General features: G+C 39.0%; 1 protein-coding gene across 1 annotated transcript in view; it reads left to right on the top strand.

Annotated features, from left to right (window-relative positions):
- LOC139685849 (runt-related transcription factor 1-like) overlaps positions 1 to 25255 on the top strand; it is a 265076-nt gene that overhangs the window by 49447 nt on the left and 190374 nt on the right. The window contains exon 2 of the mRNA XM_071582962.1: positions 7109 to 7222. Coding sequence (XP_071439063.1) covers positions 7109 to 7222 — 114 coding nt within the window. The remainder of the gene's footprint in view (positions 1 to 7108; positions 7223 to 25255) is intronic.

Genomic DNA, 25255 nt, shown 5'->3' with positions numbered 1-25255 from the left:
TTCATCGCCAATTAAAGGAGGTGTATGGAGACAATGTAATGGACGAGTCGTCTGTTCGGCGGTGGTGTCGCAACTTCAACATGGGGAGGGGGAACACACACGACGATGAGCGTTCGGGGAGACCGTCTGTCATTACAGACCAACTGGTGAGCTCAGTTGACGAATTCGTGAGGAACGATCGGCGCGTCACAATTGATGACATCTGTGAGCATTTTCCCAATGTTTCTCGAACAATTGTTCATGAAATTGTTAAACACCATCTGCATTATGCAAAAATTTGTGCAAGATGGGTCCCTCGCGTATCTCAATGAGCTGGCGGCGAAGGACTATGCAGCAGGAATACAGAAACTTGTCACACGTTATGACAAATGCCTTAATTTGCTTGGAGATTATGTTGAGAAGTAGTTTAAAGTATCCTCTTTCAAATAAAATTTTTTATGTTTGTTAATATTTACTTTTGTGTCTTTATTTCACGAACGGGTACTACTTTCCGGATGACCCTCGTATTTCTCTTTCATGGATTCCCCGACTGTCCGTAATCACTTTCCTCGGTGACATTTCCTCAATGAGTGTTGGCTTTTCAATGAGGCCATGATGCTGGCCATTAACACGTTACCTAAAGCGTTTGAGATCGAAGGGCATTTTTTAATTTCCAATGAAGTCAACCATTGACTGAGAAACTGTAGCTATCAATTTCAATTGCTTCCATTGCATTAGGCGATGATCTCCCGTAATATATTTGTTTTTACGTGCGTATAAATATAATATCATCTACTTTAACATAGCATTTTCATCGATAATGCTTTCCATTTGCTACATTAGCTTACCCTTATGCTCATAATATTCTTGTTACATTAATCTGATACTTTTTGCCAGCCCCAGAATTTTCATGGATATTTTTAATATTCATTTTTCTTTAGTGCACTGATTTTTTAACAAAGTATATCCGTTACAATACTCAATAAGATCAATTTGTAATTTATTGTCTTAGGTAAGCTTCAAAATTTATTAAATCTCATCTAAATACATTAGATTTTGAAAGATTTGAAAGCACAACTAGTTCCACAATCAAGGCTTCAGTGCAAAAACTGTTCATAAGCCTTGTTATCAGAACTGCTGTAATGCCACCATCCATTGCCAACGTGACATTTCCAACTGATTTCTCTCTAGAGCGACGGGTTTGTTACATGCATATTAGGGTCGAATCACATGTTTCTTGTTTTATCCAGCGTGGAGGCGGGTGCGACAGCGGAGATAAGTTATTTGCCGCCTGTATTTCAATATTTTGTCAAATTTACAATCTAGGCATGCAGTTTTTCCATCCTTAGATGTGATCAATGCTTTTCCTATCATAATTTCTCTCTGATCAAATTCACTACATTCATTGTCCCTAACTAATCTAATTGGCTTAAATGTATACTCACACCATGATTATACGAAGTATTAAAATATCTTTTAACAACCTTTCTCTCCTGATTACTCTCAGAAAATATAAGCAATTTATTCTGAATAGAATTTATTCATTTCTCTTCTACTTGTGGCTCTCTTTGTTTACTTATATCCTAAATAACTTCAGATTTATTTTGTATCCTGAATTACTGATTTTTTTTCCGTTTCTGCTTCAAGTATTATTTCCTCTTTTTCTTTCACGAAGTTTTGCCGTTAAATTTTTCTCCTCTCCCCAAGCCTGAATTCATACAGCTTTCCGAAGTTTTTGTACGGCAGTCCTACGACTTTTACTCGCTGGTACTGTTCGCGAAATTCTTTGCTACTACTTCGCTTTACTCCAGCTGCACGTTTGAAGCTACAAGCTAGTGTTTTGTTCCTAAATTTGTATTTCCCATTGAACTATATATAATTAATATTTTCTCTATTTCATCATGGACAAAATAATCGATAGTGTTTCTAAAAATATTCATGTGCATTCATGAAATAGTAAAGATGTATGATTTACACATAATTCGAGGCGAATACTCCTCTTTTCAGGCTCAAGTTTTCACCACCATTTTCACCACTCCGGTGTGGTAATAGTCCTCAGATATTTGCGAGGGACCACTTTCAACATCAATCTTATGATGTTTCAAAACATATTACAAGAGCAGATATCTTTATATCTCCATCTTATTTTCTCAAACTTTTGGCACTATGCAAATAGTTTTTCAATGTTTTGGTAGTAAATGATGATAAGGTACAGTAAAGGCTGTCTCGTAAAGGCAGAGTGAATTGTCGTCAATCAATCGTGAACTCCTGACCGCACTGCCTTACAATTTGTCTCACTTTTAACAGCATCATACCCCTCACTTTATTTTAACATGCATACTGAATATACATTCGTCTCGTAGCCATTTCATTCATTATTATTTTGTTGATTTCCACGTCCAACTTAAACATCCCAATATAACAATGGTTTATGTACTATTGCGTCATTTGTCTATTGATAGGCTAGTCTTACTTGACCTAATTTGCTCATTATGGATTAGATCGCCAGTGGCGTTTGATTTATTTTCCCAACCGATTAAAAAAAGGATATTCGACTATATCAGCCTTTACACTGCCCGTACCAAGCCCTATCAACGATTACTGCAGTCTAACGACCAGTTTTGGTTCGTTTCTGCCAGCATTCTATAACTGAAACCCAAGCCTTTTAAAACCGCAGACCCGCATATAAGTGATACACTTTCTGAGAGGCCCACCGCAGCGCTGCCCGTTCCCCACCACTAGGAGGTACAGGGTGCGTTACTGAAATAATGCAATTGAATTTCCCACACCGCTCCTGTTGATGGGAGTGGGATCGACCACTAGGAGTAGGTGGGGATAGGGGACGCTAGGCTTTCCCACGAAACTTGTCTCAATGCTCTCTAAGCTGTAGAAGAGGCAATAAATGAGTTATTGTAAACCTATGCGCGTCGACCGTGTAAAAAAAATGGAATCGACGACCAAGAAAAGTTACGCGATTGGGTTTTCTGCTAAACTGAAAAATCTCTTGAGGAGACGAACCATATGAGTCGTGAGGCTTACGGGGACTCTGTTCTATCCTACTCACAAGTTTTGAGGTGGTTAAAGGCCTTTAAAGAGGGCCGGGAAGGGTTCACGGCGAGCAACGCTCCTAGCAGCCGTCAACCAGCAAAACCGACAACAATGTGGCTCGTGTTCGACAATTGTTGCCCTCTGACCGTCGATTGAGTATGAAGAAGGTTGAAAATGGCCTAAACTTGTCGTCTACTCGTGTGTTTCACATTGTTACTGAAGATTAAGCGATGAGGAAAGTGTGCGCCAAGCTCGAGCCTAAGGTGTTGTGAGACGATCACGTGAACTTCAACGCGCCTTACCACAACGCACTACGAGTCCGCGAGTTCCTGGCCAAGCTCTAGGTGCCAACGCTGCCCAATCCCCCTATAGTCCTGACGTCACTCCAACAAAATTCTTTTTGTTCCCTCGGATTAAGACAGCCCTGAAAGGCACCAGTTTTTCGTCCATAGAAAATATCCAAATAGCCGTGACGAAGACCTTGCGAGAGGTCCCCGAAGAATTCTCCCAAGGTGCGTTCCGATCAAGGTAGATTCGCTGGAGAAAATTTGTAGAGGCCCAAGGAGAGTGCTTTGAAGAAGTATATGTGCTAATCTGTTTAATAAACTACTTGAAAAAAGAATTGCATTACTTTCGTAAGCGACCCTGTTTATGCTATATACTGACACATCGGGACGCGATAGAGATATAATTCACTTTTACATTTACATGTAGAATCGCGGGCCGCGGTAGTCCAGGGGGAGAGCTTTGGACTACTGACCGTAGGGTCGAGGGCCGGGTTCGATTCCCGGCCAAGTCTCTGGACATCTGCAGCTCCACCCAAGCTATGTGATTTATTGGGTACCAGATCTTCCTGGGAAGCCATAACCGGCACAGGGAAAGGAACTGGCCCCCCTACCTTGATGTGTGAATTTCACACGCCGTCGGGCTTAGTACTGGGCGAACTCTACCATCACCTACAGAACCGACCTTCGGGTGGATTACTGTGTTTATGGTTATTTACATGGATCACTATAAGGCACCAAACGATTAATAAGGAATTAAATTTTAACTTTTTGGGCGGAATCATTATATTAGGTATCATATACCTTCAAATTTAGAAACAAAATCCACTTAAAGATGGGGAAAAGCATGATTATATTTGCAATGTTTTCTGCTGTAACTTTCTAATATAAATTCATTTGAGAGTAAAGAACAGTAATTTGGTAATTTAACTCGAAATTGATTAAAACTGCCAGCTGGTTACGACAGACATGATCTTCAGGTTATCACTCAGCTGATAGAATAATCTGATTTTGCCTCGAATTTAAGATATTTGACGCCAATCAGGTAGGATATTAGAGGCCAAATTTTGAGTTTATCGCATGCGTTTACAAAAATTCCATATTGATAGCTAATTAAATATCGATAACGGCTATTCGCGGAGGTGTGCTATTAATTTTAAAGCAACTTTATGTTAAGAGGAGGTTTTATGGGAGTAAATAGAGATTGCCATCAAGAGCACACACAATACATTTCTAAATGATATTAGTGGAGTGAAAGCTGTAAGAAAAGCTGTAGGGTCTAAGGAAAGAGCGCAGGAAAGGAAACGATAGGAATGGTAGAGAATGAGAGAATTAGGAAACCATGTGCAACAGGAATTAAGGTTAAGAGGATGGATAAAAGAGGAAAAAGGGAAGAAAGTTAACACAGAATCAGGAAATGATTGCTCAGCGATCTAAATAATCAACTTAGGCGAGAAAATAATAGGGCCAGGAAAATGTGATGGAAAGATCTATGTGATAGAGGACACGAAGAATTAAAATAACGCTACATCAGAAATCGGAGGAACTGTTAGATTGTAACAATAGGAAAAATGTGTGTATAAACTATATTTCCCTTGCGCTTCTTAAGATCTACTTTTCCTAAATCATTGCTGGTTATGTTCCAGCTGCCGACAAAAGCTATAATAGTTGACGATTACATGGTCAAATATTTTACTGTAGATCAATAATGAAGTAATCGATCCGTAACGTAATTTTCCCAAATTTACTTTTAATTTCTACTAATATAGTTTTATGTTGCTATTCGATCATTCATGTTCACGTTTATGATAAAATCCGGCGTAAATGTGATAAATATATGCCGAGCCGATTCATCTACTGTAAATGTCAGTGATTGTCATCGAGAATTTGGCGAATATACATGGTTTGTCCAAAAATTAGTAGGATTAAGTTGATTAAAAAAATATTATGAGCAGAAATGATATATTCACTCAAAAGTCCTTGAAGTACCACCCTTGCGCGTCCACAATCTGCCAATACCTGGTTTTCCCCGCCTCTTACGCCTTTTGGAAGGCGGGGCCCGAATGTTATAACGCTTACACCGAGCCGTGGTGACGTCCTTTCAGCACGGATTTGAGGCGGGGGAAGAGTAAGAATTGTGGTGGGGCAACGTCCGGGCTGTGAGAGGGCTCGTGGGGTGGCTGAGGCAGGGTTGCCACGTTGTGCCGGGCCAGGTAGTCCGTAACTCGGAGAGCATTCGCGGCACTAACATCGCACACACCTTCTCATACCCAAATTTTCGGTCACAAGTCGATCCACATCACTTTTAGGGAAGCCAAGTTCTTCAGAAACCATGCAAACACTTCATCTGCGATCCCTGTCAAACAAAGACTTCACTCTTGTAAGATGTTCGCCGCTGTTTGAGGTCAAAGCGCGTCCTAAATGTACGGTGTCCTCAACATCTTCTCTCCCTTCCCTAAACCACTTAAGCCACTCAAAAACAACTATTCTACCCATGAAGTTATCACCCTTGAACAAGTCATGAGTCTCTTTCTCGGTTTTTCCAGTTTCATCCAAAATTTAATGATGTAGCCCTGTTCCAATAACCCGGTCATGACGGAGCGTAAGGAGGTCACTTTATAGAGGTTTCGCAAACGAACGATCCGCCCTCCGAAAAAACTTGCAGGCGACTGTTCCCGGCCTCCAATCTTTTCTGAGACCCCCCTCCCTCGAACACAGCCAGAGAAACCGCCACCCTTCCGCCCGTCTGCCCAGGAAAAAATATATCATACTGCTTTTGGGGGAGATCTTGTATTGAGTTTTTCCCTTCAATCGCGATATTTTCCGATTTTCCGACGCAATAGTTGCCCAAGTCCTTTGACGGCAAATCAAAAATGACTATAACTATACGGTAGCTATGCTTGTGAAAGAGTGTATGTATTTGGTATTCAGGCTTTCAGGGTACATGTATGTGTGAGGCTGGACATCTGGACTAATTCTTTGCATACAATACACATTTTCTCTATATTTTTATCATTAAATTCATAATGAGTCTTACTGCATTGTGAGTCAACGCCCCTTCACCAAATATATTAGGGTTTTTCTTTTCTGAAGACGATGAAACCTTTGATAAAAACCTCGCTATATCTTCGGTAAAACGAATATCCACTTATGTCGCGATATCTGCCATTATTAAGAAATTTGTCTTATTTCAGATCTTTGGTTTTTCATAATTTGGTAATTTAGTGTAATATTAAGTTTTCTATATCGCAATTCATGTTTGTTGGCAGTAGGAATTGAATTCCGGTTGGTACTGCCATCGTTCTTATCTGCTTTTTTCAAGCTCTATGCACCTACTAGGATTAGTCTTATACATTTCTTTTTACTGCGATCTATCGGTTCCCGTCCGAATGCTACCTACTCTGATTGAAAGATGATACAGTACGTCAAAAGAAATGTCCTCATATACGGATTCAAAAGTGTATTGTTGCGTTTTGGTGTAAGTGACAAATGTTTAAAAAACACATTTTTCAAATTAATTAAATTGAGATTAATATATAATTATTTTTATTAATTTCGGTAATTAGAGAAATAAAAAATGTACCGAGTAGACAATTTTTGCAATGGATATGACCTCAGTAGATAGCCCAATTTTTTAAACTTTGATTAATTTAACCTTGTTAAATTTTTTGGAAAATATTTTTTTTTTTTTGGTGTCGAGAGGTGTCATTAAATCGAGAAGTTAAACACGTGTTTAGTTTGTATTGGTGTGTTTTTAACGTTAAACATGAAGATTAATATTAATATTTTCGTTGCAGGCAAAAGTTTCACGCTGACAATCACAGTGAGCACAGTGCCTCCTCAAGTAGCAACGTACAACAAGGCCATCAAGGTGACAGTAGACGGACCCAGGGAACCACGAAGTAAGACCAGTAAGTGCAAATTCCTCGAAGCAATTGCTGGAGAATTTGTGGTATTTGACTTCGTAATTTGAATTGGGTTTTCATCCGAAACATGCTTTGCTTCTCTTTTTGCCTGCTGCTTTTCTCTGTTTCGTCCGCCGATAGCTTTAACCATTTGTTTTAATTTCAATTAATGTTAAATTAGTATTAGTAGATTTAATAGTAGTCACATGGAATTTTTTTCACCACAGATTGTATTCAATGAAAAAGAAGTACCTTCAAACCTATGTTTAGTTAGTTCACGGATAACATAAAGAGTAATTGTAGTTTATGGTAGTATTATTATTTAAATATCCTGATTAGTAATGGTATATATCACAAAATGAACGCTAATCCTTTTTTTCTGCGTAGTCCAATTTACTTGAAATGAGACAGATTATAAACAAATTGAGTAACTTCAGGCGTGATGTGGTGGAAGTCGAACATAATGAATAGCTGATTGAAGCACTTTTTCACTTGATAATCCACTTGATAATCTATGCTTGAAAAGTGCTTCAATCAGTTATTCATCGAGACAGATTATGCTGAAACTATGGCTAATTTGACATTCGGCTAGCATCGGATGAAATGTTTCTGTACACTAGGACGCACAATAACTTATTATTTTAAGTATTAATATTTAAGGCAAAGGAAAAGAATTACGGTAGTTTAGTTAAATGAACTATTGAGTTGCTTGGATATTTTCCTTTCGGTGGACTGACCGATGATTAATTTTAAAGTTATTTCCTTTCCCGGACATTATTTATATTTTTGTGTAGGGGACTTCTGAAATTCTCAGCGGGGAATTTCATGTTTTTACACCCTATTAGTGCACTCGCGTACTCGCGTATGAAAAAATAAACATCGCGTAGATATTTAGAAAATCGGGACTGTTGTGATGATGTAATTAACTAAATTTTAGGATCGCTCCTTGGGCCGCTCATGTCAATCAGTCTACTGATAGTCCAGTCTTATTTGATCTAATACGCTCATTACGGATTCTATCGAAAAATGTTGAATTTTCATGGATATTAGCGGATGACTCCGTTAAAAGTTACTTTTGTGGCATCTCCCACATTTTTGTTTGGAATTTGAAATAGTGGTACTTGACTCAAACATCATCGCTTTTCTAAACAAATCCATCAAAAGTTTTTGCAGTGACTTTCACTGGACTGGCGGAAGGGAATGATACCCTCGTTCATTTTTTGTACTTAAGGCGATTTAATATCCTTTTGAATGGATAGTCCCTTTCTCCATCAGCCAATGAGTTTTCGCCAAATCTTCAAAACAAATGCCATTCCCTAATAATTCCTTAAATTAGCGTTATTCAGGCTGCTTTGCAACGAAAGCCATCAACGACTAATTTCTTCTCCGTGCACATTCCCGATTTGTTCAAGTAGGCTCCCCATTCCACGCATGTTCGAGCTGTGAGATCGCAGCGACTGCCCCCAATCGCTGAGCGCGTGATTGCTTTGGCTGGCGGGCGGAGCACACGCGGCCGTCAGAAGGCAAATTCAGCCGCCCACGCCCGCTCACAACGGCAGAGGAACTGCCTTTTCCGAATATTTATTCCGATGAATAATTACTTATGCTAACGAATCAAAAATGGTAAACTTTCCATTAAACTTTATCCGTTTTAAATTCATCTATAAATATTCATGCTTCTTTATTTATTTTTATTCGCTCCAAGATCCATTTTGAATGTTATTACGCTAGGCTGAATGACTTGAGACGGTTTTGAGTTGAGAGCATGCACTCACGAATCAGAAGGACATCGTGAAGATGCAATGTCGCCTAGCCGTCCTGCACATTTATTCATTTATAATTTAGGCCCATTCTTTGCTGTTGTCGGGAGAATGATGAACCAATGCATTTGAAAGTGACGGATATTGGCTACGGAAAACGCATTGCAGTAACTTACCCATTTACTATCTACTTAATCGCTTCTATAGACGTGATCATAATACACCAAGAACACCCTTTCTTCACATATCAATTTTTAATTCAGGAGCGGTGTTACGTTAGACTAATTAGTATTTAACCTCTTGACTGTTTTGACTCTCTCAGAGATTACCAGTCTGTAGAAGAGAGTGGTTTGACATCTTCAGGAAGCAGCTGTGAGGATGGTTAAGGAGTAAAGATTAAATTTTTAGGGTGTTTTTTTAAATATGAAGGCCAATGGCATGGCCCGAGTTAGAGAAATGTGGTTCATACGAGGGTCATCCGGAAAGTAGTACCCGTTCGTGAAATAAAGACACAAAAGTAAATATTAACAAACATAAAAAAATTTATTTGAAAGAGGATACTTTAAACTACTTCTCAACATAATCTCCAAGCAAATTAAGGCATTTGTCATAACGTGTGACAAGTTTCTGTATTCCTGCTGCATAGTCCTTCGCCGCCAGCTCATTGAGATACGCGAGGGACCCATCTTGCACAAATTTTTGCATAATGCAGATGGTGTTTAAGAATTTCATGAACAATTGTTCGAGAAACATTGGGAAAATGCTCACAGATGTCATCAATTGTGACGCGCCGATCGTTCCTCACGAATTCGTCAACTGAGCTCACCAGTTGGTCTGTAATGACAGACGGTCTCTCCGAACGCTCATCGTCGTGTGTGTTCCCCCTCCCCATGTTGAAGTTGCGACACCACCGCCGAACAGACGACTCGTCCATTACATTGTCTCCATACACCTCCTTTAATTGGCGATGAATATCACATGGGCGAACGTTTCTTGCATTGAGGAATTTAATCACTGCCCTCACTTCACAACTGGCGGCGTTCTCAATTTTTTTAAACATTGTAAACAATCACAGAAACAACACAGGCAATGCTAGCGTCACGCAACTTGGCTCAGAGAAGGCAGACAAGCCACTGAAGCTATCTGACCTCGTCCAGCGGCTACTCGCGTCGTCAGCACTTCATGCGGCACGAACGGGTACTACTTTCCGGATGACCCTCGTATATGTTGGGCACTCATTTATGGTACAATGAGCTAAAACGCTGAAGTTAGTCGAAGCGACAAAACAATATGATGGCATTCAAACCCACGTGTCTCATGTGGCACAATTTTTTCCTCTGCTACATTAATACATGTGCTTTCATCTTTTCTTATTCCGTAGGGGAGACGCGACGGAACTGACGGGTGATTGCCCTCCCACATTACCCCTCTTTGCTGTTACATTTGCTCTCGTCATATATTGCAAACTTAATTTTTGAAAATAAAATATGCGTGTAAGAACGGAAAAATATATTGAATTTCTTAGCAATGCGGCATCTTTTAGGGTGTTTGTGAAATATATTATAAACCCAAATGTACCCGAAAAATGAAATTGAGCCTACCATATGAATAAGCAGTATATATATATATATATATATATATATATATATATATATATATATATATATAAAATCCATTATACAACTAAGATTGCAGTAGACGAGTGCCGTGGGCACAGGAATGGACATTTGAATAATAATCTTTGCTATGGTAGAGAAATCTTGACGATAAAGTAACGCCAATACATACACTACTGTAGTGCGTCAATTATGCGTTGGGGTATAAAAATACATGCATTCCACGTTTCTCGGGTTTTCAGCGCACTTGTAGTCAATAGGTTAGCCAACGTTTCTGCTGACGTCAAAGGTTGCTCAAAGGCAACTTCACCAATGGGAACTCAGTAGAAGCTGTTGTCTAGTAGTGTTATTAGTTATGGATTTATAAAAATATAATGTGCTTAACCAGATGGCAGGCTCAAATTTATTTTCATTTCTAGTTGCATTTGTGCATTTAATTTCACACAAATTTGCTCAAATATCTTGAATAGATACAAAATTTATAATTTCGGGTGAGCGATGGAAACCTAATGTTATTTCAATGCAACAATTTCAGAGCGTAAAAATCATTCTCCTCGACTGGGACTCGAACCCAGATCCCTCAATATCCGGTCGAGTGCTTTAGCCACTTAAGCTACCGAGGCGTCCTCTTAAACTCTGAAATTTTGGGGCTTTTAAAGGAACTAGATGTTATGACGAAATAGCGTACATACAATGTCACATGCATTCGTAGTCGTGCGCGAGGCGCCACTGTCCACGAGGTTAAAGCCAACTTTAAACACGTATGGTGTTTTCCCTTTGACAAATTCCTAAGAAACTGCGGGAGATGCCGCAACAGTAACTTTTAACGGAGTCATCCGCTAGTGTGCATTTCAATGCAACAATTTCAGAGCGTAAAAATCATTCGCCTCGACTGGGACTCGAACCCAGATCCCTCAATATCCGGTCGAGTGCTTTCGAGCACTCGACCGGATATTGAGGGATCTGGGTTCGAGTCCCAGTCGAGGCGAATGATTTTTACGCTCTGAAATTGTTGCATTGAAATGCACACTAGCGGATGACTCCGTTAAAAGTTACTGTTGCGGCATCTCCCGCAGTTTCTTAGGAATTTGACTAATGTTATTTGTTTCACTAGAATAGTAGGAATTTGGTAGATTTAGGACTATCAGGTTAAAGGTGCAGAGGAACCCCTGAGTTGGCATAAGGCTACTCATAACGAAAGGCCCTAAGGGGTCAGGGTGTAACGATCCATATGACGGATGAGTTCATGAACTTGAAGTTAAGGTTATTGACCAGAAAATAGCACTTTTCCGCTAGTTCAAAATCTATCACCAGCCAAGTTTCGATATGCTGCATCATAGTATCCCTAATTGCTCATTTGGTCATTAATGCTCCGTAAATTCCCTATGTCTCGCCTGAAGCTACGAAATTCGTCCACTTGAAGTCCTCTTCGTATTTCACCCCACATGGAGAACGAGGTGCCACTGAATTACGCGTCCATCACCGGGAATCTAACCGGTTGTTTCATGTTGGGATGCCGATAAACCAACCACCGCACATCCCCATCCCCAAATGTGGATATAAATAGGGAAATAACGACTTGGCAAAACTTGAATACTTGATGGTGCAGAGCTTGTGTTGAATCACCCACCGCCACACACCCTGGCGGTGATTTGTAGAATAACACGGAGGTATTGTCTAGTTCTCGGCTCCATGAACTTGGCAGAAACCGGCGATATGTACATGCAGAGATCACCGAACGTACTGAGCTGAAACCTGGAAACGAACATGAAAACACGTACCGTGAGTAGATACGAAATACTTGATCACAGAATTACTCTTGTGACAGCGTCGTTTTAACACTCGGCTTTGGGAGCAGTACCTACACGGACGGCCGCGTGATTCCCCCGAGATAATAAATGGGATTGGTTGAGCGCATTTTGCAGGAAATGTTGGCCGGGAAGTGGGTAGCTGGGCGAGGGCGTGCGTGGGGCACGGCGGGGAGCGAGATGGGATGGTGCATTGTCGGATCTTGGGGAAGGGGTTCAAAGGGGGAGAACCAGGGGAAGGTGCCCGAGAGGGGATTCACCCGCGTGGGATCGGGTCGAGGCCAAATGAGTCGCAGGGAAAGACGAGTTCCCCTGTGGTCGAAGAGGGATGGGGAGGCGGGATGGGGGAAATAGTGAACGCGGATCAAGGGGAAATTTGTTTACGCCTCTGTCCTGTCGGTTCAAATTGTGAAACTCGAAAGTGCACCTCCGCCACACAAATAATAGAGAGTGAAGAAATTAGGGAGCTTGGAAGTTTCATTACTCACTGTAATTACGGAATGAAATTGGTTTTCTGTTTCAGCGGACAGAATGTCCTTAGGTAGTTACGTGAAAGGGTATTTTTTCTGAATTTGGAGATGAGTGTTGGAAAGAAATTTTCCTACGTTTTTTCGTAAGTAGGAAAATATTTTAGAAGGAGCTTCTTAAGTGTGGGAAACATAACGAGAATCAGAGAAGTTAAAGATATGGCAATGTTTCATCTTCCCTGAATGTTTCCAAGTTGTGAATTTTTCTTGTTAATCAGACTACATCAAACTTCTACGCAACGAACCTCAATAAACAGCTGAAGACCATGGGCAATGTTATTTACTGACTCGATAACTAGTCAAATTATCACGCAAATGGAAGTAAACATAAAAGTAGAACAGCATTTTAAATCAATTCGCTTTTTCAGAGGGTGGTGACGAAAAGGTAGCATTAATGTGCAAGGCGAATGGCGTTGAGACGAAGAGAGCCCTCGGCGGTAGGTGACGAGTGGTCAGCCGGCGTCGGCGACGTCGGTGTGTGGGACGATTGGCTGATGCTTATTTACGGATTTGCTGCGGAGTGCAGGAGGGACGAGGAGGGTTCTACTTGATCGAAAACCCGAAAACAATTTGCGATGGTGTGAATAGTGGCGATGGGGGACACGAATGTGGTCTTCAGTTAAATTTGGAAAACAAATGGGTGGTAAAACGCTTCTGGGAAAAGGAATCACATCAACTTTTCAGTTATAGTCTCAGAGGAATCGCTAAAAGCTTAGCGGGCCAAAAGAAATGCTTCGGACATCCACAACACTGACATTTAAGAAACAAGCGACAATAGTTTTAAAGCAGAGAAAATACACCAAACAAATAATTGGTATATATTCAAATGAAAAAAGTAAATAAAAGTGTTACTTCGCCATGGTTGAACTTGATATTATACGATATGTACCGCAAGAATGCTGAATTCAACGCAGAAATATTAGCTCGTTGAGTAAAAAAGAATATTGCTGAGAAAAATCGTCCCATTCATAAAAACTTGGGAATATTAAACGTCAAATGGTTATTGAAAAGTCTAAAATTAAATAAGAAAGGGACGAAAAAGTTGCATGAACGTTTAGCATACTGAATAAATGAACTCAAATGAGTTTATAGTTTACATCGAAGGAAGAGTCCCAAACCGATAAAAAAATTTACCTTATTTCATCATTAGACATAAGAATAGCCCGGTGATGCTATAATTGGTGAAACTAAATATATTTGAATGAGGATTTCATTTTATCTCGCAAAAATAATGATCAAAACATTGAAGGACAACAGGCCAACATTTCAAACTGTTTCAATCTACAGTAATGCATTTGTTTTTGCCTTTCGCGTAAAATTTTGGAATTTAAATAAAATATTGAAATGAAATAAGTAGCTTTGTAATTCCACACACACTTTATTTAGAACACTACTTAGGTTGAGATGATGGACGTCATCATCTGGCGATGATGACTTTAAATTCTTTATAGATATCACTGTATATGTACTAGTCAATAGTCTACCTAGTCCGTTTGGTCTATATACACGTATATTAATCCACTTATAAATACGTGTATATAGAATATATACACGTGTTGACGCCGTCGCTGGACGTCATAAACACGTAATAATAGCGTTCAGCTTCGAAACCGAGGTGGTATTCTAATTAAAGAATTTGTGGAATTACATAGTTACTTATTTCATTTCAATGTAGCAATACTTATACATTATAATCCTCTTTAAGACAGTTGCTATGTTCTCTATTGAATGGTGAAGCAACACATAACCAAATAAAATGCGCCCCTGTAGGAGCTTCAATGGTAATATGTCAAGGTAGAAGGTAATGATAATTTTGTGTTCTTCTATTCCTAATTTAAAATAAAAAGGAAGTAGGAAAGGTAATTTTCGCGCAAAAGGGCAACTTATATTTGAATCTCATTATTTATTGTATCGTTGAAAAATTGACAGTGCTTATTTATATTTTAACTCCTGATATTAGAATAGTAGATTTAACAAAACTGGACCTAATTTATTGCTTTCGAAGGTAAATAAAGATGCACGATAAAAAATTAAACGAGGTATTGATTACGGATTAACTGATGGAAATAATTGCAGTAATAGATTATTGAGAGGGAGGTGGTTAGAGATTGATTCGCTATCCGTGGTACACGAGAAATGAAAGGCAACCCCATACACCCAAGTCCGTGGTGCAGATAAAACCAATTTGGATTTACATTAAAGAAAATAACAATTTGGCGGGATTCTGCAGTTGGGGCCTCATAAATGTAGTTAGATGGAGAGGGTGTGCCTTTTTTAAAGCATGTTTTTACTAATTATGGTTGGCGCGACTAGTGACGTTAAAGGTGGTAAGCATATTTTCAACTGGAATCAAGCGCTCCTTAAGCTAAAAAAATAAAGTGATGATTATACTGTTATTGCAGTATTTTTAGCACCCATCGGCAAGAAAACCGCCTTTTCAAGTCGTTTTTTTCACATTTTCGCACTTAAAATTCGTGAAGAGGCCCAATTTAACCACCATTTTACATCTTTCTTAGTCCACTGGATTTAATGTGTTCAAAATGTTTTGGCTCCTCTACAGGCACCTTTTATACATCCCTTTTACTCCACATGATGACTATTTTCCGCCTAATGTTTTATTTCTCCCTTTCCTCAATACGCTTCTCCGCCAGTTGGAACTGACAGACATGGCACGTAAAATCACATCGTTTTCCATGTGACATTTTTGTATTTTTTATCACAAGAATTATATTGTTTCCCAGATCGCACAAAATTATGCGTAGTTGTTTCAAACTAACAAAATGCCGAATTATTTATGAATTATTAAAATTATATGAAATCCAAATAAGGGCGCATAAGAAAGTAAAGACTAAATGCAAATTTGTAACCTAAGTACTCGCGTGGCACTCGAAAGGCTCACAATATTGATTCCTGGAACAAAATATGCGGTTCCGATTTCTCGAGGATATCAACAATATAGAAAACCACTTATTGTTTTGTAGTTAGTAATTATTGCTAAAACAGGCATCATGTCTTCATCATCACAGGCAGGATATGTCAGGCTCAATCCCGCAAGGTTAAGAGAGAGGATTAAAGAAGAGCGAGCTATCTGTACACGGTATTTGAAGTGAGACTTATAACTCTGAACAAAGCATATTATTTATTGAATAATTATTTAAAAGTACGTTTTACTTCATATCCATTATCCCAGTCATGTGTCATGTTTGTCATTTTTCTCAGCGAATGATTTGGAGAGATACTACATTTAAAGGCATTTGGTGTTCAAACTATTTTAACCATGAATAAAAGAAACATTAAAATAAATTTTCTTACCTCACCTGAGCTTACCTCGTAGGTAATAAGTCCAATTGTATTTGCAACTTACACAATCAGAGTAAGGAGGCCAATTTCTTTCCCTGCACAGACTGTGGTTTCCTAGAACTTTCTGGTACCTGAAAATCAACCAGCGTGAACAAAGCTGAGGGTGTCCAATATGTTCACCGGGAATATTATTTACCGAAATATTAAATCTACAGCAGAAGGGATATCACCTGGAATAGAACCTGGGCCCTCCGAGGACTATTCTAGCGCTCTACCCTCTGGACTAGTACAATCATACAAACGCATAGAAATGGCAAAGGGCATTTAAACAGTCGTTGCATTGTTTCGGTGGTGGCCTTCCGTCACCGTCAGTAGTAGAGAACAATGATTGATTCAAAATGAGTGATAAGGTTGAACACTAGACCAAAATAAATCACATTTGACGCCTTATTGGCATTTAAAATGTTTGTCGGAGCATACGTTGTGGGTTTTTCAGGAATTTTTAACTGAGATTTTCAAACCACGCCCCTCACCATATTCACTCCCATTTCCACCCATAAATGGAAAACTTGTACACCCTAACCTGCTAGCAGATCTACTCATTACCCCTTTTCTTCACAAAACTTCTCAAAAGTCCTTCATGTTTTCCCTATAACCGAAAAAAGTTACCCAAAAATGAATAAAAAGCCCTAAAAACATACGCTCCAATTCCGACATTATTATCATTACTGCAGACAAGCGTTCCTTTTCAGTGACGCTTAACCCTCAAGGCGACATAGAATCACATACAAAACTTGACTCGACTTTTTCTCCGCATAAATAATCACCGATTTTCAACCAAATCTGCATCCTTGCATCGAATTCCGCTTTATTGGCCCACATTTTGATCACTGTTTCTCTCTTTTTGTCCTAGAATCTCTCCTCGATTCCGTTTCGAACATGGAAGTAAGGACTCGTGAGCTATATGTATCTGGGACCTAAAGGCCTACTAAACCCCAGGTCTCAACAAGCTATACTAAATTGAACCCCTTTACCCATTGCACGAATTCTCTTCCGACATCGACAAGTTTCCATCAGTTAGTATCCAGTTATCCAGAAGCAGAGAGTGAGACAGGAACAAATGGTCATTGCAAATTAAAGTACAATGCTAATATGGATTATAGTCCAGGCAAGAAATATGTTTTTAGTTGGAGATATACGATGAATTATTAGGAATAAGAACAATTTACACGGTCCGTATATTACAGAATTTAAAATAAAAAGCAAACGGTATTACGAGCATCATATGACTTCAATGTCAGTGTCCTACGCGAGTGAGCAATAAAGGTTGTGACATTAGAGGCAGGTAGCTGTTAAGAAGGGGACATTGGGCCAAGTAGGGGACGGGCACACGTAGTCACCAGAAGTAAAACATGAACCGGTCTACTAACGATTTCAACATGTTCTAAGATATCAAACTCATACCCTTTGTTCATTTTATGTGAAATAACAGGCTCAAAATGACTTAAATATTTGTTATCAAACAAATGTTTGGATTAGTTTTATATATTGCCAAATATAAAACAATGTCTGTTTTCTTTTACTCTATTAACTCTTCGTCCAGTTTATGACAAAACTCTGGACGAAAAAGTTATCATGTTTGCACACACATTCTCTTTCTATCTATGTTAGCAAATTTATCTTTTGCGTTGAAAAATATTGTGCTCAAGTTAAAGGAATCATAAAATGGTCTTCCAAACTTTTCGGCCAGAAAGTTTTAACATTATTTGTGACAGATGGTTTTTTAGGGTAGCCTACTCCAGTGAATAGGTTTTACGGGGGAAAAAGGTTGGTGGTAATCACACAAATATATTATTTTTTTTCAGTATTGTGAAGATTGTATGAGTGCAGTAATCATTTCTAAGGGCGAGGACATTTAATGGTCCTCAGCACTCTTCGGTATTTTATCCCAAGCATTTTTATATGAATTAACTGATGGCTCATTGACCTAAATGCAGCCATTTTATGCGTGTAGTGATAGTATCACTTATTAAGAATGATTACGTCACATTCGGTTCGGTTTTATAAATATAAAAACTTTGTAGTTGCTGTTTTTAATACCTCCATAATATTCAGGAAAGAACAATGGCCCACCAATTTGAAAAACACCTCGGTAAACACAGAGCAGGTCACTGTCGACACCAAATTTTGTCAAGCACGACAAAAACTGTAACCCGTTGAGGCCCCACTTTGGAGTAAAATGTGGTACACTGACTACGAGGCAGGCAAATGCCGTGATCGTGTCCTCAGATAAATTGAAAATTTGAATCACAAAAGGAGGATACAATGGGATTTACAGTAGAAAATTATTCCAAGAAAAAAATGAATCATGATTTTTTGGCTATACCAACTCTAAAAGGGAATGGCGTGAATTCTGAATGCATGTATGTAAATATATGAATTCAGATTTTCCACCCGTTCAAAAAATGTGTGGCCTCGAATTCAATTTTGGTGTATCATGGAGAGAATAATAAAATTACTGGACTTATAAAAAGTATTCCCCTAATGGTGAAGATTATATTTTTCTGATTGGGAGGTTGTTCTCAGCAATGTGAGTCATTTTCTTCATAAATGTGATGTACTCATATCTACATCTACATCTACTTAATACCCCGCAAGCCGCCGCAAGGGCGTGTGGCGGGGGGTGCTAGGACACCACCATAATTTAGAAAAGAAAAAGAAAAAAAAACCGCATGCAATAAAGACAAAATCATATATAAAAAAAAACATGGCATTCATGCATGAACACTTACACCCCACACACATGCAAACACTCAAACTACCAACTAACATACACATGCACCTGAAAGTATACCTAACATCTCTATAGTGTTTAATTTTGTTCCGACTTGTAAATTCAACGTTTTTAATATTTCTAAAGTGACTTCGGTTTCTTGCTATTATGATTACTGATTGTTCGGGGAAAGAATGAGTATTTGTACCTATCTGTCTTGGAATCTATCTCCCTTAGTTTATCTTTGTGGTCTGATCTACCTAAGTAGTGTGGGGCCATTATAATTCCTTCAGTGTCATATTTAAACTCGTTTGTTCTGAACCTTTCTAAAAGTCTAAGCCTCGCTTGTTCTCTCCGCACTTCAAGTGGTTCCCAGCCTAAATCCTCTAAGAGACCTGTCACACTTGTGTTTTTATCATAACAATTTTTAACGAATCTAGCGGATTTTCTCTGGACTTTATCTAATTCTTTTTGCCAAATTTTCTCCCACGGATCCCAAATACTTGCGGCATATTCCAAATGAGGTCTATCTAGAGCAAAATAACACCTCTCTTTAACTTTTTCATTACATTTCCTCACCACCCGTTTTATGAAGCCAAGTTTCTTTAAAGCTGATCCGCATATTGTCCTGATATGTGCTCCCCATGAAAGGCGTGGTGTTAGAACAACCCCCAAATATTTAACTTGATTTGCCGTATTAGACACTTGACAGAAATTATGGAAAAAGAGGAGACTAGCTGGGATATTGCTGGTAGCAATAGTTTACGTAGACCTAAATATGATCCAATTTTGTTATGATCAACGTCCTTGGTTCATTTTGTCCGTAATTGCGCTATTAGCAGCCGAAATAGGTTTTTGGCTGCATCAACGTGGGAATATTTGCTCTTTCTCCCCTTGGCGGCATGAAAGTATAAAATGAAGAGCCAAGGGTTTGCATCGCTGGCCTTATGGGCAACGCTCGTTTATGTATTTACGCCCTGCCCTGGGAGCCGCCATACGGGTTGCGGTGTAGATACACCATCCGTGAATAATCTAGTCGAATGGAGTTCAAGTTTTCCTGTTGAAGGATTCCGTACTAGTATCAATACAAGGACAGTAATTTTTAGTTTTTTTTTGCCAATGTAATAAAATTACGTTTGCTTTATCAACGTTTTCAATCAGTTCTTTTAACCTTCCATGCCCAAAATATTCTAAATATAGGGTTAACGGATTTTTCTTATGTAGTTGTATCAACCAAACTCTTACTGTTGGGAGTGCTGTGAACGTACGTGTGTATTCTGAGAGTGGGAATGATTGCTTCGATGCCACATGATGATTCTGGTGGGACTTTGAATAGTCAATGCTACAGTGACCTTGACACTTGGCATTGGGTGGGCTGTGGTCAGACACATTACAGCTCTCCGAAGTCAAGGGCTTGCTCCTTTTTTAATATAATTATTTTTTGTCGTATCGTTCAATCTACTCTACTTATTCATTTCAAACACCAACCATTCTTTGAGAATTCATGATTCTACGAAATATTCTTTTCGTAACATTTGTGTGTTATGTTCATAGCCCCGAGTCATTGATTTCTTTTACAACAGCGAATAATGTTTCTGGGTACCCAAAACTTCACCATAGGTGGTTGACTTTTTGAGTTTCAGATCTTCCTTAGAAACCATAAACCATTCAGGGAAAGAAACTGCCCCTACCTGATGTGTTAGTTTGGCACACCACTGAGCTTATATTATTGGAACTCTATCTACGCCTATCTAACCAACCTTCGAGTTAGTAACAATTGTATTAAAATTGTGGCTCCTAAATTGGCGGTAATATTGGTGAAGTTTGTGCAGACGTTTTTTATAGTCAAGTTAAATCATTCGGAGAAATAATATCACATGTCACATTCTCATTTAATGCATTTCCCAAACAATATCTAATTACAAATTTTAATTTAATGAACAATGCTTCAGCGCTGGCTTGATGTATAAATGAAGGAAATACCTCAATATATCTTTTCATTTAGAAGTTTTAAATATGGTTTTCTACCCTTTTCCTTTTACTATTAGCTAGGTTGTATTTACTACAAAGTGCTTTCTTTTTCGTGGTCGATAACGGAGCAAGCAAAAAAGTCCTTTGGTGCAATAATGCGTAGCCGTTTCGTGCGAAGGGATTAGCGTGCGACCACCAACTGCCTGCCCCTTGGCACCCGGGATAGTGCCACTTTCCGGGCTTGGTTGATTTTCCCTCCCCGAGCATGAGAGCGTGGGAGCATCAGGACGAGTATTGCCCTTGCCAGCTTAGCCCGAAGCAGCTTGCCGCAATCTTCCGTCTTGTTTGAGGCTCTTGGTCACCCTTAATTCTAGCAGGAGAATCTTACATTAAAATTCCGGTTCCTGAACGGTCCAAAAATCTTAGTGCTATTACAGTCTTTGGCTAACAAATCCAGTCTCAGTATCTGTGATTACAGGAAAATTTCTCGAGAATCTGTCGTCGAATTTCACTTCAATTGTGCTATCAGTTATGCTGAAACTCTGAACACCTGCCATTATATATACATAAATAAATAAATAAATAAATAAATATATATATATATATATAATATATATAATATATTTCTATATTTATTTATATTATATATAATATATATATAATATATATATATATTTATTTATATTATATATAATATATATATATATATATATATATATATATATATATATATATATATATATATATATATATAAACATAAAGTATATATATATATATATAACCATAAACACAGAAATCAAGCCGAAGGTCGGTTCGGTAGGTGACGGTAGAGTTCACCCAGTACTACGAGCCCGTAAGCCATGGGCAATCACAGAAGTATTTCAAGGCATTCTGATGATAAAGGAATTTACCTGAAAAACAATTCCGACTCCGCAAGATACGGCATGGAGGAATGACCTCTTCATTAAAAGTATTCACTGTGCTAATCCGCTAATATTTTGTGCTGCAAGACTGCTTGAAGTTGATTTCAAATGGTTAGAATAGTAGTGAGTGGGTGACTCTTATTCGGAAATTGTGCTGATGAGAATTTCTCTTTACTACTATTTTCTCTAATTAGATATTTTCAAATGTGGTAAAAGGGTTAAAAATGCACATTGCCGTCTCACTTCATAACGATATGGTATCGTGACTGAAAAATCTTTGGTTGGAATATTTTTCATCTCTCCAATTATCAGTCCATTCGCCTTATCAAGGTCACCACTATTGCAGCATTTGAAACGTAAAGTTTTCGTCAGTGGCGCGAAACCAAGGGGTTTTAAAGTAGCTGTTCATGTTACTTGTTCTCGTAGGTATCGTCAAGCCTGCTTAACGCGATGTGATAATAACGACTTTCGTGCGGAGGGAGTGCAGAGATTTTTCTTGGGGATCGGGAGGCATAAAAGAGATCACCTCTCTCCAACAGGCCCTCCCTCATAAAGCCGACCACCTCTCACTGCCTCTGAGACGCCCTCAAATTTCCCTTGGACCCTCTTCATCCCTCTGCCCCTTTTGCCATGCGCGGATTGGATCGTCGGGTCCTTTTGATCGTCCCATCTGGGCGCATTAGTAAGAATGAGGTTTGAAAGTAATTTCGAGAACGAATTATGGCTTTAATTTCTGTTCACGGTCACAGGTAAGTATACATGTAGAAGGAGGGCCACACCCACTGCTCCCGGATCCTCCGAACTCATTTTTAAGGGAAAGGCGTCGGGGGAAACATTGGGAAAATACACGAAAGTGGTATTTCTTTTCTCAATATCTGGTTTTTCGTGGATGAATATGAACTCAATAGAGTTAAGAAGAAATACTTATAATGGGGTCCATATATGTGCCAGTGCTTATTATGTCTTATAATGGATCTCGAGTGGAGCTAAAATGGAAGGAATTGTCTAGGGTATCTGAGAGGCAAGATTGTCGTTAATTGCTTCTGATTGTAAAAAAGGAACGGGTATTGATTGGTTTATCTTACAGCGCCAAGTGCCCGAATTTAAATACCATCAGGAAATTTTCATTTTAATCACAGTTTCGTCTGAATATTTACAGAAAACATGCTCTGCACCATTCCAAAGTTCGGTCGGGACACATGGGGTCTACCGATAACTCTAGGCGTAGAAAATATTAGTAATAATCCATGAATAGCAATAAATCCAGGCCCATCATCCTTTCATTTGTCAAATCTTGGACGATAGAAATTTTCATCTTCAAAACCTATTTTGAGTTAAATATACAAATAAAAGCAAAAGCGATTTGGAAGTAAATGAGAAAATAATGCCGAGCCAGTAAAAACCATGCTATAATTTCGTATTCCGGTCCTGTTGCGTGCGAATCCGTGCGTAATATTTCTGCTTGTAGCCAATAATCAAGCCTAGGATTCTCAGATAACTCGCCAAGACACTCTTTACTACTCCTGTGCTCCTCTCGCTCTTTACTCCGGTGAAAAATATTTCTTGGGGCCTCACACACTTATCCCAGCGACCCATTCACTCTTAAAACCCATCAGCAAAGTTCTTTTTCGGAATGGTCAATCAGCTGCCTCGTCAATTTCTCCTTTATCTCTCGACCAACTTTTGGGAAGACAGGGCTTTTGTTTCAGGGTCATAGCCGTAGACCCCTGACTCATCTCCGATTATGACCTGTTTTAGAAATCCTGCCATCGTTTTTGACTCTAGGCAAGTCCCCTGCAACTACAGCAGGAAGTTCTTGTCTTAGACGAGATAAAAGATTCTGCGACGTGGCAGCTGTTCACTATTCCGAAAAATAACTCTGCCGATTGTTCTGAAAAGAGGAAGAGACGCTGGTTTACAGTTTCACGAAAAATTTGATGGCGTAGCACTGTTCCAATAATTGGTTCATGACGGAGCGTAAGGAGGTCACGTTATAGAGGTTTCGCGAACGAACAATCCACACTCCGTATAGGCTGGGAGCCACCGTCAAAGGCTTCCAACTTTTGCTGTGACTCCCTACCCTCGAACCCAGCCAGAGAAACCGCCGTCCGTCCATCTGGGGAAAAGTGTCGTACTACTTCGGAACCGACGCTGTATATGGTTCTAAAATATAATGCGCTATCGCAGTCGCTGATAAAATCCACTCTAAACCTTAAATTAAAATTCTCATACCTCTCAATCATGCGTGGCCTGTATGGGTTCTTAGCAAGTTGGCATAAAATAAATTGAATTTCTTCGATAATATCTAAGCCCTTGCATTGAAATGGTTTTTATTAGTGCTCGCCTTACCCTCCACGAAAATCTGAATTATATTCAATATTCCTTTTCATTCGTCGGTCAAAGGATAAAACATAGTCCCCATGATCCGTATTAAGTGCACCGATTCTCTCTGAATTCTCCCTAATCACACGCTTAAAACAGGACTTTATCACCAATTGTCCACAGCTGCTCTTCCTTGACAGTTTCCCGGTAAAATCGTGTTTTTTCCGCATTTATTCATTACTCCATGGGTATATATCCCGATTATCGCTGATTAGACACTTGCTTAATGTCCGCTTCTCTCTCTCCAATGACTTCATTTATTCGCATTCTAGGATATTTCGCTATTTTTACTGAGTCATTAACATCTGTCATTTCTTGAAAGTAATTATTACCTTCTTTTCCATTAAATATCACGCTACTTATTTGGTTAGCTTGATATTTTTATGCATGTGCCATACCTCTCATATCAACTGTTTTGCTATGCCACCTGAATTCGTCAACACTTCTGTGTGTGGGCAATCAATTATTAAGAGTAGGCTACCGATGATGGATTGTTTTTGGTGGACCCTATAGAGAAGCTTTGCTACATCTCTAAGGTTCTTATAGAACGGCACTGAATACGAGTGCACTATACGGTGAAACCTACTTTACATTAGGTCACCCCACTATATGTTATTTTCTGCCTCCCTTCATTAAACCCGTAAAATGTATTATTTTATTTCCCAATCTCGTTTACACTACACTCTACCCCTTACCAAAGTTGTCTGATGCCTATTGCCGCGAAATAAATCTATTTTCACAGCCTTCTTGATATTTATCGCAGCATCATACGCTCTTTCATCACCATGCCTATGAACTTTTATGCTTGTTTTCTTTCCGACTTACTCAATTTTATCATCCCTCTCCACAGCTATATCTCAAAAGTCTCCAGTCTACCTTTATTGCTTGCGTACGTTGTAGCTACGCTGTGCTTAGAGAATAACTAAATAAATAAAAATACGAATTATTTTTCAGCATAGCTCCCATGACCTTTCGAAA

The sequence above is a fragment of the Hetaerina americana genome, unplaced genomic scaffold, assembly GCF_022747635.1.
Source record: "Hetaerina americana unplaced genomic scaffold, ioHetAmer1.1.p SCAF_12, whole genome shotgun sequence".
In the NCBI taxonomy this organism is placed as follows: Eukaryota; Metazoa; Arthropoda; class Insecta; order Odonata; family Calopterygidae; genus Hetaerina; species Hetaerina americana.
The sequence above is the reverse complement of the archived record's forward strand: the minus strand, read 5'-3'. Positions and strand labels throughout refer to the sequence as shown.